The sequence below is a fragment of the Taudactylus pleione genome, unplaced genomic scaffold (assembly GCF_031769625.1).
Source record: "Taudactylus pleione unplaced genomic scaffold, aTauple2 ptg000016l, whole genome shotgun sequence".
NCBI lineage: Eukaryota > Metazoa > Chordata > Amphibia > Anura > Myobatrachidae > Taudactylus > Taudactylus pleione.
Window position 1 is genome coordinate 49,248,731 of NW_028284418.1, and position 20,057 is coordinate 49,268,787.

Consider the following 20,057-nt stretch of genomic DNA (forward strand, 5'->3'; position numbering starts at 1 on the left):
CTGGAAATTATATAAATGTTATTTTTATTGAATGTCTGTTGGGAGGATAGAGCAGAAGAGCACAGTATAGAAATGGCGGGGAGTAAATCTTTATTATAGATAATTACTTGCTGCAGCTAGCTAACGAATGCATATACTTCATGACAGAAATATTATATTAAATTCAATGAAGGTGCTTTATATAAGATCATTTTACTCGTATGTTCTTATTTAGTTTTTACTTTTTATCTCTTTCCATAAAGTGTCTGCATTAAACATTACCAATGCAGATGGGACATGCAATGCAAAGTACATTGGACATTTTGACATAGAAGTTGAAATGACAAGGTAAGAACATTTTGGAAAATTATTAAGGTTGAATATTTTCCTTTATGTTTGTTATTTTTTAACTTGTTTTTCTGTTTTTCAGCAGGTAGAGTTACTTACAGTTGTTGTACAGCTATTGCATTTGCATCTTACTGTTTTATAAATGGAAAATAAATGTTATGACCCACAGGCCACTGGAGGATCTGCATTATAGTGAAACTGTCATCACACTGATTGGTCACAGCCCATTGGATGAAGCAATACTAATAGTCAGGCCTCACTGATCTCAGTAGTTCATTGGTTCAGCAGATGCTTTAACACTTATTGTTTCTAAAATGACGTTTGGATAATTAATCTCCCAGCTCTGGTAAACCCCTTAATGAGCGCCACAGAGTGTGAAAAGTACATGTTCAAAAATGGTTAATTAACCATGTCTCTCACATACATTACACACACTCAGTAGAAATATGTACAGTAGTTTTCTTTTAACCATGACTTTAATCTGTTTTGAGAAATGGAGCTTTCAGGCATTTATTTTGGGACATTACTGAGGGTGTTGTTTAGTTCCACATAAAAGGCACTTTCTTCTTCAGGGTCCATAGGGCTCCACAGGGAGACAATGAGGTGTAGTTGGCACTTGGAGGTTTGGACACCAACAGCAAAGCTTTTCTGTATCCCAGGATGCTCAAGTCCTTCCCCCTTTACCCCGCCCACAGTCTGAAGGCAACTCAGTTTTGTTGGTGTCTGGCAGGAGCTGGAACACAGATAGAACAGTGAGGCTGCTGTTAAGCAGCCAAGCTTAAATTTTATTATTTATTTTCATTTTTCATTCAGAGCAAGCAGCGCTAGACAGCCCTCTGGACATCTGCACTGCTGCTCCATTACCCCTGTGCGGTGACGCGACTCCAGCCCTCGGCTAGGTACTCTGGGCAGGGTTCCAGGGGGACCTACTTAGCAGGGCTTCTCGGACCCCAGACTGCAGCCGGGACTCAAGGGGACAGGTAAGGTGGGTTCCCGCTTGCGGGGACTCGCGTTTATGCGCAGTCTTACCTCCGGTCTCTGGAGACAGACCGGAGGCGCTGGCAGGGGACAGCTAAGGCCAGGTTATACAGCGCTATTTCCTACCAGCCACTGCTGTCTGTGTAGTTGAATTTAGTCCCTACTGCAGTTATATTGTATATTCTGTATTGTATGTGACTTGTGCTAGCACTGCTGTCTGTTTATTTTTTCTCAACTGTCAGCTTATACCTTTCCCTTTCTTTCCTTATAACCCTGGAATACTGAGGTATAGGGGTTCATTGTACCTCACATCTACCTGTATTTGTGATATCTGGGTTGCTCGCTGCACTGTACCTGATTGTGTCCTACATTATTCCTGCAGCTTTGTTTAGCAAAGGCAAGAATAACAAGCAGCCTGCTGCTCCCACTCTGGTGTATTGCAAATCCTGTTTCGCAGGCTTAGTTTCAGAGGAACTTACTCAAGATGGTCTATGTGCATCTTGTTATACGGCACCTGGCCCATCAGCCCCTGCACTCTCTCCTCAGGATGTCCCCATGGCATCTTTTTCACAGGTATTGGCACAGCAGGTACTCCCTGTGAGTCCTTTGCCTCCCCCATGGGTAGACGTGCTTTCTACCTCAGTGCAGAGTCTAGTGGCTACTTCTACAGCCTTTCAACAAATGCTGCAAACAGAGAGTCCCTTACCTAGTAAACCCCCTAAGCATGATGTGTTATCTTTCCAGTCCACCCAGCTATCAGATTCTGAGTTATCATCTGGGGAGCCAGAAGACGCAGACCCATCACTCTGAGTCCCCCTTGGGAGAGGAGGAGCTCCCTCTAAATTCAATATACCTGCTCTTGTGAGAGCTGTAACCTCTATTCTTCAAATAGAAGAGGCAGAACCCACTTCTAAGGCAAAAGAGCCACTATTTAAAAGACAGAAGGTAGTTTTGCCAGAGTTTCCTCACTCTGATCAGCTATCTGATCTTATGGGTGAAGCATGGAATATGCCAAGTAAAAAGTTTCAGCTGCCTAAATGCTTGATTTCCTTTTACCCTCTTTCAGCTACTGATTGCACTAACATGGAAATTCCCCCTGCAGTGGATGCCCACATGACACGTGCTTAGTTAAGAATGCTACCTTACCTATTCATGCTGTAACCTCTTTAAAGGAGACTACGGATAGAAGGAATGAAGCTTGCCTGAAGTCTATATACTCTCTTACAGGAGCTATTACTCATCCTGCCAGGGCTACAGCCTGGATGGCAAAAGCTATTGAGAATTGGGCAGAGGCCCTAGAAGATACATTTCCCTCATGCTTCAAGGGAACAGCTGTCCTACATATCTCACATTAGAGATGCAGCCTTCTTAGGATAGGTGGCTTTGGATACTGGTCTCCTAGCTTCCAAGGCACCTGCTACTTCCGTGGCAGCCCGACATATTGTTTGGCTTCCCTCATGGAATGCAGATTTGTACTCTAAAAAGGCTTTGGAGTCTTTGCCTTATTCTGGGGAGGTCCTGTTTGGCCCAGAATTGAATAAACTTGTTACTACCTTGGCAGCTTCCAAGACTGCGTTCTTGCCCTCTGCATCTGCTACAAGCCTTGGATGTCATCTTTTCGGTCCTTTCATCCCCAGGGAAAAGCTAAACGTCAGTCCTTTCCATGGCAGTCGGCATCCACTAAGGCCTCCAAGACTAGGTACAAACAGGCCTGGGCTACTAGACGTCCACCCTCCAAATCTGAGGACAAGCATTCAGCCTGATGGGGTGGGCCTCTCCCAGGCTGGGAGGCCGACTTCTTTAGTTCTCCCAGTTTTAGCGTCAAACCACCTCAGATGCCTGGGTAAAAGAAGTGGTCTCTCATGGATATGCCCTCTCATTCCTAAGGCAGCCCTCCAGCAGTTGTTTTGCACAGGACCTCTATCAGACCTAAGCCAAGACCTGCTCATCCAGAAGGCCATTCAGTCCTTACTGATCTCGGGGGTAATAATTTTGGTCCCCTCATCACAGCGAGGGAAGGGCTATTATTCTACCCTTTTCTTGGTTTAGAAGCCCAACGGGTCTCATCGGCCTATCCTCAACCTCAAGTCTCTGAATAAGTTTATCAGGGTGCCCAGGTTTCATATGGAAACCCTACTCTCTATTATCCTGGCTATGGAGCCTGGGGACTTTAAGGTGTCTATGGATATTCAGGACACTCACTTACATGCACTGTTTTGTTCTGGGTTGCTTGTGGACCCGGGGTGGTAGCAGGAGCGATCACAGAAGCAGATTTGAAAATAAAACTAGGATTTTTAATAAGTGCTTGAGTAGACATATAATGTGGCAGTAAATAAAAGTCCAGGAATATATAAATGTGCACAAGAGTTCTGTGGTGGGAGCAAAAGGGTTAATGTCCAGGTAGAAACAATTAGAGCTGTCCAGGTGTGCAGGTAGTGAAACTGAAAATAATCAAGCCAGGTTTGCAGGTAGTGAACTGAAAATAATAAAGCCAGGTTTGCAGGTAGTGAACTGAAGCGCAGGATGTCAGCAGGCTCATGCACTCAGGTATGGGCAAGGGTGATGGAGGAAGCGGGGTAGTCCAGTGGGAACTAGGAGCTGACAGGCAGACTGGCAGACAGCGAATTCACAGGAACAGGAAAGCACAGAGAACTCCCTCTCAGCTAGGCTGAGATACACGTTGCACTGGCAAAGAAGGAAGGCACTGACCCTTCCTAAATATCCCATGCCGTGCTGTTACTGGCCGGAGGGAACATGTGACTCACCAGGATTGGCCAGCCACATCACATGGCCAGAAGGCAAGATGGCGGCACCCATGCCAAATGGAACGGAGACGCCACCAGGCCTCACCAGCGCAGAGTGACAACAGGGCTGCACAACAACGCGCGCAGCCAAAGCCCCCCGCCAGACACCAGCTCCGCCACCAGACAGCCCGCGCCACAACGACCTCACAGGTAACACCCGCCTAGCGCCATGCTGAAATACCCTGGCAGTGACATGCACCCTCTCATCAGCAGTATCTCCGGTTTGCTGTCCTATAGCAACATTACCAAATTCAATCACTGCCTTTTGGGCTTTCTACAGCTCCTCAGGTTTTTACCAAGATCATGGCAGTTATGGTGGCATATCTTCATCGTCAGGGGATCAGACTGCTCCCATACTTGTATGATCTCTTGCTCTTAACAAGCTCCCAAGAAATTATTTATCGCCATCTACAAGTTCTTCCCTGATCCCTTCCTACAAATGCACGGTTGGCTGATTAACTCGAAAAAGTCTTCCCTGATCCCTTCTCAAAGAATGGTACATATGGGAGCCTTCCTGGACTCTCAGGCTCAGAGAATATTCCTGACAGCAGACAAATTCTCAGCACTACAGCACTGAGTGTGCAGATTACTTCACAGTCGCCGAGTGTCTATTCACTCTGCAATGCAGACCAACGGATAGAACAGTCTTTTGTTTATTCAAACTGCACACCTGCCCACAAATCGGAGTACTGTCATTTCTTTTGAAAGACTTCTTACATGTGGGGTACTGCCATAAGTATTGCAAGATTATAAAGGAGGATAATCCATTTACAGACTGATAACCTGCTTGTATGAAACGGATCACTGCCACTTCTTATTTGTGGAGGTTTTGATTTAAAGCACCGCTAGTCTGCAAAGGAGTTTAAGCAGTTCCGCTCCTCACTGTGCAAAGTTGCTGTTAAGCAAGGAGACTTGTGGAACTGTCCACTGACTCAGTATTTTAAATCATTGGATAAGTCCACTCTAATTTGAAACACTTTTATTGTTTTGTCTGTTTTTTGTCTATATGTTGTATACCGGTATTAGGTCCTTTTCATCTAAGATTATTGCTTTTATTGTGTATATTGACACACACATGCACCAATTGCATTACCTTAGACTAAATATCTTAATAATTCAATAAAATATACTACTATCTTAGCTGTACTCAGTATTTGTATTATTTTTACCCCATCTCCCCTTTCTACCCTTCCTTCCTGGGTGAGCGCTGGTTCTCTTTCTACATTTACAAGTCTTTAGGATCCTTGCCTTCCTTCAAGCTGGATTGGATCTTGGACTCTTTTAAAGTGCACGTTTCTACTCTGTCCATATGATTCCAGTGCAGGACGCTAAGCTGCGCTCTCTCGCTGTCAAAAGGGGCTGGGTATGCAAATTCCGTGATCGCACTGTCTGGTGTAAGGGCGCCCTCTATGTTTTAGAAAGCGATGGCAGAGTGAGAGCACGCAGTTATAAAGACACCCACTTTTCTTTCTTAGCAAAAGTCATCTCCAGGCAGTGTATGATTAATCAGAACCATCGAGTGCCATCGGAGCTACATGCAGTGCATGAGGTAGACCCTACACCACCGCAAGCACTGCGATCACTGCAGGCTGAAATACAACCAAGTGACGTGTACAATGACGCATCCATGCTAATTATGCACACCCATAAAACTCTGTTTTGACGCCCAGACACGCCTTCGTTCGCAGCACCACTCCCCCGTTCACAAGCACCTTCCCCTGTTACCACCCACAAACTCAAAATAGCGTTCAGTCTGTATACAGCAGTGACTGGTTTGCGCACGCACCCTGCGATGCATATGCATGCGCATACAGGCGTCAGTCGCCCATAGCATGCATCTGCGGCTTAGCGTCTGGGTCTGAATCGACCCCTCTGTTTCTTTTGGCTATAGCATCTGCCCATAGGGTATTGGATATAGGGGCTATTTCCTGTCGCTCCCCATTTCTAATCTTCTATCCAGACAGAGCAGTTCTTCGAATGCGCCCTGACTTCCTTCCCAAGGTGGTCTCTCGTTTCCACCTTAATGAGGAAATTGTGGTTCTGGCCTTTCAATCACCAGACCTCTCAGCAGGTGAGGCCTCATTGGATGTGGTCTGTGCTCTGAAGATCTATGTGGACCATACTAGTTCCATCAGGAAATCAGACTCCTTCTTTATCCTATATGGACTCCATAAGAAGGGATGGCCAGCTAACAAACAGACTCTGACCAGATGGCTTTGCATGACTATCTCACAGGCTTACACGCAAACTGGCCTTCCTGTGCCAGCTACAATATCTGCTCATTTTACTGACTCAGTGGGTCCCTCGTGGGCAGCCTGCCTTGACGCATCTGCCAAACAACTATGCAAAGCAGCCACGTGGTCTTCTGACCACACCATTTTTAGGCTTCCTTCAGGCGCTGGGTTCTCCTCTCAGCTCAGAAGCCTCCCTGCCCTTGAATAACTGCTTTGGGATATTCCAATTGTTTCCCTGTGGAGCCCTATGGACCCTGAATAAGAAAAGGAAAGTTATTATAAATTGCCCTTAACTCACTTTTTTTTAAGTCTATAGGGTCCACAGGGCACCCGCCATGACGTACCTAGCTTCTATGGGTTTCTTCTCTTGGTCACTTGTTTTCTTCTCTGTGTAAGAGTGTGATTCTTTAGTGTACCAGTCTTCCTTCTCTCCTCTCCGGCTCCTGCCTTGGGCTTGTTAGTAAAACAGAGTTGCCTTCAGGCTGTGGGCAGGGTATACGGGGAAGGACCGGAGCATCCTGGGATACAGAAAAGCTTTGCTGGTGGTGTCCGCTCCTCCGAGTACCACCTACACCCAATTGTCTCCCTGTGGACTTAGAAGAAAGAGAGTTAACAAGGGTATTTCTATCATTTAAACAAGAGGTTCAAAAACTGATCATAGCGAGTTCCAAGCTGGGGGGGTCAAAACTATTTTTTTTTTGGGGTGGGGGTTGGAGTTGTTTTCCGATTTCAAGCACGCAAAACATCTGATTGGAAAAGTCATATTCTGGAATCCTAGCAACAGAGGTACATGGTTCATAATATAAATTGGGGTCAATCAGTGGGTGGCTTTGAAAGCTCTACGGTTCCACTGATAATGAACAATTTTTATGTACCTTATTGGCATGTGGTACAGTATATTAAGTTAACATTCAGAATGTCCACCTGTCCACATGTTGACATGGTGTGAATGTCGACATCCAGAATGGCGCCATGTACAGAATGTACAGAATGTCATTTTAACACTGTGAATGTTGACATGTTGATGAATTTACATATATTTATATAATTAAAGGTGATGGGGCATATATGACCTTATTATACCTATTACTAAGGTTTATTTATTAAGAATCCATTAATACCTTAAGGAACAATTCCATTCTAATATGATTACTGCATTCAAATTTCAGTTTAAAACATATATCTGATTATGTTTACATATGCTAATTAAATCACTTCGAAATACACACCCCTGAAGACGATTGGCTAAGAGATTACACTGCAGAGAAATGGAGATCGTGAATATAAACAAACTGTCAGCTGAATGACATGCATATCTGCCATTGGTTCTGCTGATCACATGGATAGGTGACAGCGACGTGCCTATAGAAAGAATTAGCCCAGCGGTCACATGGACAACAGGCAGCGTGGTGATAGGTCACCTGAAAAGTCTGTTGTTATTGGTCCAGCGGGTCATGTAATAGGAAGGGAATGATATGATTGGATGTCAGGGATCAATAAAGCAGTGTCAGGCTGTACAATCTGGTTGCCTTGAAAAAACTCAGTACAGTGAAACGTACGTCGGTGTTTCCTCGCTACCAATTAATTCTATGTGATAACTATTGAATGTAGTTGTTATTCCCTATAATGATAATACTCTAATATTTGTGAAACAGGAAAAACTGTAGAATCTGGAAAAAACTGGTGAGTCCTGAATAGCAGAGATGCAGCAGTAATTCTTTGTGCAGCAACTGCAGTGTCTGGAAGTGTGTGAATGACCCAATATTTGAGGGACACTAAGAATTCATTTAAACTGCTGTCTCTGAAAATACATGAACCATCTACTTTCAAAGTGACACGGCCGTATTCAATTAGCCGCAATAAGTCAGTTTCTGTGGAAAAGTATCGCGAGTGATGTCATTTTGCCATGCGAAAAGTTTCCTCCGTATTCAATCCCAAATACTTTTCGCCAATGCGGAAAGTCAATGCAATGGGACCTGTGAAAAAATTTCGCCTATGAATAGGTGTTGAAAAAAGTGCAGAATTGGTGTTTCGGGGTGCAAAGCAGCGGGAACCCCCTGCACCCTTGGGACAGTCCCCCAAAGGTAAACTGCATCAAAACAAGTTTAGAGAAGTCTTTAGATCACCCCAAAAAAGTACTTTAGTTTTGGGGTTGAAAAATTTCAAAGTTGAGGGACAAAATTAAAAACTAGCTAAATAGACTCCAGAGGAGTCCCCAAGTATGCCCCAGGTCTTTTTAAGTTTGCAGATGGTTGCGGCAGGTGGATTTTTAACAATTTTTAAAAGTTCACTTTAGCAACTTAAAAATGTGCTTGCACCCATTTTCAGGTACCCCAAATTTGCTGGGACTAGTTATTTTCAACAAAAAAACCTTCTAAATGCTATTCTTCACCACTTCTGCAAACACGCTAAATAGCACCTATTGAGATCATTTCAGTACCCCAAATACCTTCAGCAGGGCTATTTGGGGGTATCTTGAGTGATTTCACAATGTCAGTGCATCTTTTTTGGGGTTGTCAGGCTGATTTCCCCAAATCTGACAGTATGTTTCGCATGTTACAGTTTTGCCGGCTCCCGTTTTCGCAGATTTCTAATTGAATACGGGTAAAAGCGGGCACGTGCGCAATACTTTTCCCGCATTGAAAACCAGTGAAGTGGGCGAAAAGACCTGCATGCGAACGGTATGGGACTTTTCGCTTGGAATTGAATATGCCCCTGTATATTTCCATACGGGGATTGTAACATTAAGTGAAATTCTCCTTACAGTGGATACATAGTATAACAAGGGCATACTAAAACCAGATAAGGAAACAACACGTTGGAGAGCGAGGTTGATTTTATTTATTTTTTTAATTTCTTTATTCATAAAAAATGTAAAAAAATGTTTTCTTTTCTCAATTGCTTTTAATATTACACTGGAGAGGCATATTTTTTTACTGAAATTAATAAAAGTTATATTTTAATATGATTTTTCTAGTGTGCCAACAAAGAGACATTCTTTCTTCTTGTCGCCATGCACATGTTGACGTTTTGACTGCATACCTTTTATTGAAAGTCTGCATAATCTATTATATTCTGTTTTCCATAGATATTCATACTACTACGTTGGGATTGGTTTTGGTGTCTTCATACTGAGTTTTTTCCAAGTTTGGACTTTTTTGTTATCCGCTGCGAGACAGACTCACAGGATCCGCCAGAGGTTTTTCAAAGCCGTCCTTCATCAGGAAATGGCTTGGTTTGATGCAAATCAGATTGGGACACTGAACACCAGACTGACAGAGTAAGACATTCTAATATTGGTAGAGCAATCAACTGAAAGATACTGTAATTAAAGTGGCTATGGCACATCTCATGCAGTCCCCTACTTTGTGTGTGACATCACATGTGGAACTGTCAGAGGCCGCCCTGTAAACTAATATAATATTCATGATTATGCATCAATTTACCGAGACCAGTGACATTGAAGTATTAAAGAGCAAAGTAGATTACTCCTGGGTACAGGAACTCTAGGAGGCATAATCAATTGGGCGCGTGAATTTTGCAGTAAAAATTACAACGGACATCTGAATCAATTTTCATTACCGCAGGTTTGCGGACTCCTGATACCCGTGGTATTGAATTGAATAAAAAACTTTTTGGCAAAATTTTAAATCAGGCCTACTCACTGTTTGCATGACTGAAAATGTAGATTGTAGGCAGAGATGATCAGTGTGTAGGTCTCCGTGCCACTGCTGTGCTGCATCCAGCTCCCTGCCCTATGCAGGAACGTGCAGCTAAGGTAGGCAGAGCCTAACCTGTCATACTCCTGAGATTTGATATAAAAATGATTAGAATAATAGAGAGAAGATATTTATAACTTATTAACATCTTCTTTGTATATTGTAAACAGTTTTATAGTTGACACTCACCAGCTTTGTGGAGATATCTGGGACTGCAGGGAGACGAGAGATGAGGCAACAACAGCTCAGCCTTACTTCTGTATAGTCAGACACTGCTTGCAGAGCTGGGGGCGGGGCCACACCACTGGCAGTAAGCTGCACAGAAATTTGCCACCCAGGGCGGTAACTTGAGGAGTGCGAGTGGTGCCACCTCACAGAGCACAGGGCTCTGTGGGTGGTACCGTCTTTGCCCCACAGCCCTTGATTATTGCTAACAGAGTTTGCAGCCAGTACCGCTGCAACATTGCCACCCTTAGTACCCTTTTAACTCTACAGACAGGCACCCTGCAATGTGTACAGCTGCCCTGAGTGTCTTGAAGGGTGCTGGTAGCCCTGTCCCTATACGTGATGTCATGTGCAAAGGGGTCGGGGCTGGCACAGCGTGCTGTTAGTTAAGCCCTGTTACTGCTCTTTTGCCACCCTCATCATGCTACTAGTCTTCATTTCACTTTACATTATTCTCACTTCTCCTACCTGACATGCAGCAGTAACTAAGTTATGTAGCCCATACAGCACGAGGAGCTGCCCAACAGGAGGTCACCCAACTCCTGCTCGTCTATCCCTGTACCTGGCTGTTCTGGTAGCAAGTCCAAGCAAATTAACACAGCTCAATTTTCTCCCCGGGCAAATGGATAAAACCCTGCGCCATGGGGTTTTTCAAAATCACGCCCATAGTTGAATATGCCTCTATATGTGTAGTGACTAACAAAAATACAGTCAGGTCCATAAATATTGGGAAATTGACAGAAGTTTCATATTTTGGCCTCTATTCACCACCACAATGGCTTTGAAATGAAACAAACAAGATGTGCTTTAACTGCAGACGTTCAGATTTAATTTGAGGGCAATTACATCTAAATCAGGTGAACGGTGTAGGAATTACAATGGTTTCTATATGTGCCTTCCACTTTTTTACGGGGCCAAAAGTAATGGGACAAACTAAACAACCCTAAATCTAACTTTCACTTTTTAATACTTTGTTGCAAATCCTTTGCAGGCAATTACAGCCTGAAGTCTGGAACGCATAGACATCACCAGACGCTGGGTTTCATCCCTGGTGATGCGCTGCCAGGCCTCTACTGCAAATGTCTTCAGTTCCTGCTTGTTCTTGGGGTATTTTCCCTTCAGTTTTGTCTTCATCAAGTGAAATGCATGCTCAGTCGGATTCAGGTCAGGGGATTGACTTAGCCATTGCATAACATTCCACTTTTTAGCCTTAAAAAACTCTTTGGTTGCTTTTGCAGTATGCTTCGGGTCATTGTCCATCTGCACTGTGAAGCGCCGTCCAATGAGTTCTGAAGCATTTGACTGAATATGAGCATATAATATTGCCCGAAACACTTCAGAATTCATTCTGCTGCTTTTGTCAGCAGTCACATCATCAATAAATACAAGGGAACCAGTTCCATTGGCAGCCATACATGCCCACGCCATGACACTACCACCACCATGCTTCACTGATGAGGTGGTATGTTTTGGATCATGAGCAGTTCCTTTCCTTCTCCATACTCTTCTCTTCCCATCACTCTGGTACAAGTTGATCTTTGTCTCATCTGTCCATAGGATGTTGTTCCAGAAGTGTAATGGCTTTTTTAGATGTTGTTTGGCAAATTCTAATCTGGTCTTTCTGTTTTTGTGGCTCACCAATGGTTTACATCTTGTGGTGAACCCTCTATATTCACTCTTGTGAAGTCTTCTCTTAGTTGTTGACTTTGACACATATACATCTACCTCCTGGAGAGTGTTCTTGATTTGGCCAACTGTTGTGAAGGGGTTTTGCTTCACCAGGGAAATAATTCTTCTGTCATCCACCACAGTTGTTTTCCGTGGTCTTCCGGGTCTTTTGGTGTTGCTGAGCTCTCCGGTGCGTTCTTTCTTTTTAAGAATGTTCCAAACAGTTGATTTGGCCACACCTAATGTTTTTGCTATCTCTCTGATGGGTTTGTTTTGATTTTTCAGCCTAATGATGGCTTGCTTCACTGATAGTGACAGCTCTTTGGATCTCATATTGAGAGTCGACAGCAACTGATTCCAAATGCAAATGTCACACCTAGAATCAACTCCAGACCTTTTACCTGCTTAATTGATAATGAAATAATGAAGGAATAGCCCACACCTGTCCATAAAATAACTTTTGAGTTGATAGTCCCATTACTTTTGGTCCCTTAAAAAGTGGGAGGACATATAGAAACTGTTGTAATTCCTACACCGTTCACCTGATTTGGTTGTAATTACCCTCAAATTAAATCTGAAAGTCTGCAGTTAAAGCACATCTTGTTTGTTTCATTTCAAAGCCATTGTGGTGGTGAATAGAGGCCAAAATATGAAAATTCTTTCAATGTCCCAATATTTATGGACCTGCAGTATATTTGTTTTGTGTTTTAGTTGTATTTACAATGCATTCAAAGTAACATGTTATTATAAGCCATGCTTCAGATTGAATATTTTTCATTTTCATTTGAATAGTTAACTGTGGGCATAATAATTGACGTTATGCAGATTCTGTCCCAAAAATAGGTTGCACAAGGTTATAGATGCTTCTTTTGTTTTCTAGTGATATTAACACCATACATGAAGGACTTGGAGACAAGATTTCCATATTCACCCAGTACTTTTCCACCTTTATATCTGGCGTCATTGTTGGATTTGTGAATGGCTGGAAACTGACCCTGGTCATCCTGTCAGTAAGTCCTCTCCTGGGTGTATCTGTAGCGCTCTGGACCAAAGTAAGTTGGGTTATTTCAATATTTGTCTATTTAAAGTCTCCTAAAAATAAATGATTGAAACACTGTTTATAAATCCAAGCTATAATCACGTGTCCACTTCGTTCCTACAAAACAGACTCATACACTATTTGTATTTATTTATTTATTTTGAAGACCCTTATTTTTCTAATATGTTTGCACTTAAAGGGTTTGTCAGACAATTTTAACTAGAGATGTGCAGTTTGGTATTGACTCATTTTTTTCACCAAATTAGTGCAAGTTTGGATTAATCTTATTGGCTATCCAAATCACGTGAGAGCAGGATAGCCAATATGATGCCATTTTTGAGATCCGAAAATAACCGCTCATCTCTAATGTTAACTGAACTGCTTGTACATCATTTATTAAATACATTGCTTATGTTTTGGGGTTCCTTCCTTGTTTCTTTTAGCCATTTATTTATATCATCAGATAGAATTGTTTCATTTACTTCTGATAAAGTTGTGCTCTTTTAATTAAACTGTTTGGGACATATCCCAGTGACCCTAAAACAAATACATTTTCCTGCTTACGGACAAGACTGAAAATGACAGACGGAGGCTAGAAAGTAAAAAGCAGGGTTAGGAAAAAGTTGCAGGAATATATGTAGAAAGCAATAAATGAAACCAGAGAAAACTTTAATATCAAATGTGAAAATAGCTAACTGCTTTCACAGCAGGTTAAATAAAATGTAAGCAAACCAATACTACCAATAATGGCCTAATTATTATCATAAACTATGGTAGTAGACAGGTGCTTTACCAAGCAGGTGAGAGCAGCTGTTTAACTGAACAGTAATTTTAAATGAGTAAATGTCTTTCTTAAACTATTCTGAGTTGAAATTGTTCCTTAGTCCTGCAGGACAAACATCACATCATGTCATTGTCTTTAATTCCTAATTCCTGCGTTAATTCTGATAATTTTTTCTTTAACATGTATTGTTTTGTAGCATCTTATTTTATATGCTTTGAGTGACTCCAACAGCAATATATCGAAAACGAGTAACTTCCATCTTTTATTAGTTTCTTGTATTTGTTACCCTTCATTCACTGGGTCACAAGTCTCTACCTATAGTGGTTATCCATGTAGGGATTTATTTCCCTTATACTCAGATCTCTATTTCTCCCTCGCTCTTTCACTCTCTCCTACCTCCCTCCTTCCCTCCCTCTCGGCACTTTCTGCATAAATCCCCATATTGGAAATCTCAGGCCCCGGCCGCTGACATCGTTCATCGTCTCCATTCTCAACCCCAGAATGCTGCTGACATCGGGCTCTTCTGTATGCTGTACTGGTAGGGAAAATTATCGCCCATCGATGGCTAACAACCATCAATGGTTAATCATTGATAGATGATGGTTCCCTTCCATCGATGGTACTGAGCTCCCAGAAGGTTTTTTTCTCTTTCTACTTGGCATCGGGACTTGGGGCCTAGCTCCAACCCCTAATGCGGTCTGTGAAGTACCGCCCCCACTTTTTGGCCTGGTGAGTAATAGAGCAGGGATGACCATCGGTGGGTGAAAACATCAATGGTACCCCTGTGGATGGTTTTATACCATTGAGGTCAAACACCAGTGGTACCATCGATGGTTAACCCATCGATGTCCATCCCCATGTCTTGGTCGTAGCAGAGGAAGCTGTATGGAGTACTCCCCGGCCCCACTGCACATGACGGAGACAGAGCAGTGGCAATTATGAATTGTGGGCTGGGTTGGTTCTTGGATGTTTTTAAAACATAACAACACTGGTGATTATATAGTACAACCCTGTCTGTCTAGGAGCATTATGCACATTCTTGTGAATCAATTCTAACCAAGTATTTCAATGTGTAATGACAATGATAATCTATTTAGGGACTGTGGGCTGCGGACTGATTGTTGTACAGATAGTCAAACAAAACAGCTGTAACCTACTGTGGATATGTATAGTAAACCCAATAATATCCTGAATTCAGTATGACTATTGCACACCAATTCAGATGATAATCTTGCACCTTTAGTGCATAGATGTTGGTGGCAGCATATGTTTATAACCACTAAAGGTCTGTATAGGATATAGACAGTGCTGGATTAACCACAAGGCAGCCAGGGCTGTTGCCAGTGGCTTCACAATGGGGGTGTGGGCCGCACCAGGGTGTCACCCAAAATGCCGGTTCCTCCTCAGTGAAAGGAGCCGGGTGCTGCAGTGTGACATTATCCTGCAGCGCTCAGGCACAGCTCTGCAGGGGCAGGCTAGCATCGTCAGGGTTGCTGGGCACACCCACGGAGTTATGCAATCAGGATTTTCCGATAGGTCACGCCTCCTTTTGTTAGGCCACAACCCATTTTTGAACACCTATGCTCTGCCTTGCGAGAGGGGCTATGGAGTGCGCACTGGGTGTCACCAGACCCGGTGATGCCTCTGGCTATTACCCAGGGCCCCCCACACATAGCTATATTACCAGCATGGGGGGCTCTGTGACATATGTGAACTGAGGTTTCTGTGTGGCAAAATGTGAACTGGAGACCCTACAATGGTGCTGGGAGTATTTTTACATTATACTTTCTAATAGCATTGCCAGCATATCGTATTGACAATTCTATTGGTAGGGGCCCCACAATTAGTTACCTTGGGGTCCCCACAAACCTTAATCTTGCCGTGGATATAAAAATGAAACACAAAGAGCTTTGGTGACCAGCAGATGGCGCTGCAGTATGTCTTCCACTCCCTTTTTTATTTTTATTTTTCTTTGGAGAGATTAGCTGCCCTTACAAATGAGATATAAAAACTTTGTGCAATTTTTTTAAATGAGCATCTTATAAAAACATAATCTTTTCTTAGATTTTTTTTTTTGATCTTCTTCATGATGACTCTCACGAATAGTCACCTAAACAGATGGAGGAATTGATGATTTATGTGTTTAATTTCACAGCTTCTTGCCACCTTTACAATGAAGGAATTATCTGCTTATGCAAAAGCCGGAGCAGTGGCAGAGGAGGTCATTACAGCGATACGGACAGTCGTTGCTTTTAACGGACAGGAAAGGGCATTGACCAAGTATGCTATATTATTAATTCATTTTCTATTGTAGAATTCTCCACTGCCTGAGTGGCTAATTATGAAATGCTCCTGTAAGCACTACTAAACCTCACTCAGGGTCTGATTCAGACCCGGTCGCTCTGACAGAGCGCTCACTCTGAATCAGGTTCGGGTCTTTTTTTTCTAGGACGGCCTCCTGGCCGCTCGCATAACTGTGGGTGACCACCCACAGCTACAGCGAGTGGCCATGATGATGGTCGCGATGGTCGTGCCCACAGTTGGCAATGAATTTCCTGCATACTTTTCACAACGCTAATATTGCAGTAATGATTACAAATGTATACCAAAAAGCAAAACCCCCCAAAAATCCTCAAGATGGAGCAGGTACACTGTTAGCCAGCAGCTGTGAGGAGGGATGTCAAAACCTCCTATAGATATCAAGAGGACCTTTATAAATGTATAGGAAATGGTAAAACAAAAATAAAACCAGTGCTAATGGAAAAAAGTGTATTATGTCACACATATATAAACTACTAAATGGAAATAAGACGTTCAGGCTAAGGTATAAACATTATATAAACAGTTGTAATCTATTAAGAATTGTGATTATTAAAATACAAAAATGTAAAACAATGAATGTAACATTTGTGTGTCCATTTAAATATTAAGTATAGTCATTAGAAAAGAGCCCACTGACTTTACAGAGTTTGGATGTAAGACCATACTTGCATATTTTGAAACAGCATTTCAGGTAGATTGTGAAAGCAGCATCTGTGAGCGCGGTGCTAACGTGGGCGTATACTGCTACATCTGAGAGGCGCGCCATAAAATTCAGTTACATCCAAATGTAAATGAGCCCCAAAGCTGTTAGTGAGATCTACTTGTTAATGAAAACACACTAATACTTTTGTAGACAATACATGTAGCAATAGGGATCATTGTGCCTTATAACCAATGCAGGAAAATGATACTAATGATCCCATTTGAATGAATATAGCTTTGTTTTGTTTTTAATATAACAGCTTCATAATGTGGGTAAGATGCAATAAGTCTCTTCAGCAAGACAGGGAGATTGCTACTTATTTGGGGAGTCTCCCTGACAATGAGGGAGAGTTGTCAAGTGTGATTGGGACTAGTATTGCACAGTATAGAGAAAGCTCAAGCATGTAAATGAATGGGATATTACCCATATAAGGGGGAGTCCAAATAAGCAAGATGATCCTTTGCAAAGTTGTAGAGGTATCCCCCGGAATCCTTGTGAGTAGCTGTATCCTGTAGTAGGGCTGGGGAGCAGTGATTGAGCGTATCAGGAGTCAATAGGTGCCATATATGCAATCCTCATTGTATGCAGGAGAAAGTAAAACACACCTACTAGTTTCTCCATGGTTCCACCCTCAGCTTCATCAGAGGGATGTGCCATTGCAGACAGATAGCTGCTTAAGTCTCTTGCATCCAACATATGCATACTGATTACCAATGTATGGGAGGATTTTGTGTTGTTGTTATACAGTATGAGTGCCATCCAATTGATATTGCTCCCAACACTTTATTTCACCTCAATTCATAATGCCACCTCTGCTTGTCACCAGGTATATGCTCTGCACAAAACCACATACAAAATGTATTAATATCATTGTATATTTCTTAAAACTAATTTGCGGGAAGTATCACCAGAGTGTAAGAAAGAGGGACTGCAGCAGATATTGATAAGATTCGTTTCCATTCGCAAAAGCAGCCCCCATAAGTTTCTATGGTAGTTATTACAATATGAAATGTACTAAGCTCCAGAAAGAGTAGCTTTCCAGAGCTTGGCTATTATAGACAATGGGCTAAATTACTGTAACACAGGGCCGGCTCTTGGTGTGGTCGACAAGTCTCGTCGAACAGGGGCGCCACTCCATAGATGGGGCACCCCTCCCTAACATCCCGATTTCAGCGGGACAACATTATCCTGCTGTTCTGCTGTGGCCCGAAGTGGCCCGCGGGTGGTCAAATCAGGAGGTTAAGTACCCCGACCGCTGCAGCTGTGCGGCAATGCCGGACCCCGCAGTCTGAAGTGATGCTGGGCTCCCCCCAGCCTGACGTTACTTGGGAGATGTGCCATGCGGGCACGCCCCCAAATAACATAATTTAGGGGGTGTGGACTATGGTAATTAGGCCACGTCCCCATTTTCGGATGCGCACGACTACAGAGGCAACCATCACCCGGGTGGCACAGCTACCCCTGGAGCCGGCCCTGCTGCAACATTTTCCATAAGTTGATACTCAGCTAATGTCTGCTTGCACATGTCCACACATGCAGTACCACGGCCATGTCCAAACGAGAAAGTAAAGTGATTGCATAAGTGATCACTTTACTTCTGGCTGATCACCGACAGGGGGAGATGTACTGATCCTTGGAGAGTGATAAAGTGGAGAGAGATAAAGTACCTGCCAGTCAGCTCCTAACTGTCACTTTACAGGCTGTGTTTGAAAAATGGCAGTTAGGAGCTGATTCGTTGGTACTTTATCTCTCTCCTCATTATCACTCTCCAAGGCTTAGTACATCTGCCCCACATGCTCTTATCAGAGCCTCTGTCCTGGCGGGGTGTGGTATGAAAAGCTGACATTCAGAAGGTCGACACCAGAATGTACTAAGGTAGAGTCGCCAGGTCAGTACCCATTAGGAATATCGACATTAAAAATTGTCACAATGCTCATAATGTCAATGTTTAAAAAGTTGACATAAAGATTTTTTTTCTTATTTTAGCCTAAACCTAACACTGTAAATAAGCAAAAAACTGCATGTCGACATTTTACCCATGTAGACAATTTTGAATGTTGACATATTGTTTGCCGACCTAAAGTCCGTGTCGACAGATACTGTCCTTGCGACTCTACCTTTAGTTCATTCCCCTGGAAAATATTTTTTATTGCAGTGATAATTTCAGGAGCAGAGCGCACCTAGTAATAATAAATATGCAGGGATGAATGCATCCACATTTACACAACTCATCTTACTTTTCACTCTGTGCATGTTCCAGAACCAGGCGATCCAGAGTAGTACACAAAACAAATGCATCTCAACTTGTGCCTGAACGGACATAACTGGGCTTTAACGAGTCCTTCTCATGTAGATGAAGTTCAGTGGCGACAGAATTACGGGATACGCAGAGTTACACATACACATAATTACGTCTCTTTTCAGACAAATCGTTTTTTGCTCCTAGAAAAGGACTGGTACAGGTGCGCACAGATACTGATGAATATGAAACCAAGCATATCAATAGGCGCCGTCCAACCACAGGGAATCGTACAACTCTATACACGCGTTTCGTTCCATGCATGAACAATTACAGTCACCAGCCCCAATTCAGTGTATTGTATGATTTGGAGCACCATTTCTAACATTTACTGATTTTTTTTTTATAACGTAACTTGTCTGATTTGCACATTTTCATTTTTTAATCTTTGTGTTTTTTAAGACATTCTACAATGATGTATATTTGTTTCCCTGGTAGGTATACTGGCAATTTGCGAGATGCAAAACAAGTGGGTATAAAAAAGTCGATAGCAACAAATGTGTCAATGGGGTTCTCCCAGTTCCTCATCTTTGGAGCGTACGCATTGGCTTTCTGGTATGGAACCAAACTAACAATCGATGAGAAGGAAACATACAGCATTGGGAAAGTTCTGATTGTAAGTTAAACCTTTTACTTAATTTTAAACAATTAGTAATCAGACTTAAACAGGTTGAATCTCCCATATCCAAATATTCACGAAATACGGAAAATTCCGAAATACGGAATATTTTTAGCATGCTTGAGATAGTGAAACCTTTGCTGTAAGATGGTTCGATTTACACAAACTTTGTTTAAGGCACAAAATTATTGAAAATATAGTGTAAAATAACCCTCATGCTGTGTGTACAAGGTGTATATGAAACCTAAATGAATTTCATGTATGTACACAAACTTTTTTTGATGCACAAAATTATTACAAATATTGTATAAAATTACCTTCAGACTGTATGTATAA

General features: G+C 42.5%; 1 protein-coding gene across 1 annotated transcript in view; it reads left to right on the top strand.

The window, feature by feature from the left end:
• The window catches only part of LOC148542031 (ATP-dependent translocase ABCB1-like), a 190,343-nt gene that overhangs the window by 77,148 nt on the left and 93,138 nt on the right, over positions 1-20,057 (top strand). The window contains exons 6-10 of the mRNA XM_088473936.1: positions 243-327; positions 9,432-9,623; positions 12,836-13,007; positions 15,934-16,058; positions 19,541-19,718. Of these exons, the coding sequence (XP_088330062.1) occupies positions 243-327; positions 9,432-9,623; positions 12,836-13,007; positions 15,934-16,058; positions 19,541-19,718 (752 nt within the window). The remainder of the gene's footprint in view (positions 1-242; positions 328-9,431; positions 9,624-12,835; positions 13,008-15,933; positions 16,059-19,540; positions 19,719-20,057) is intronic.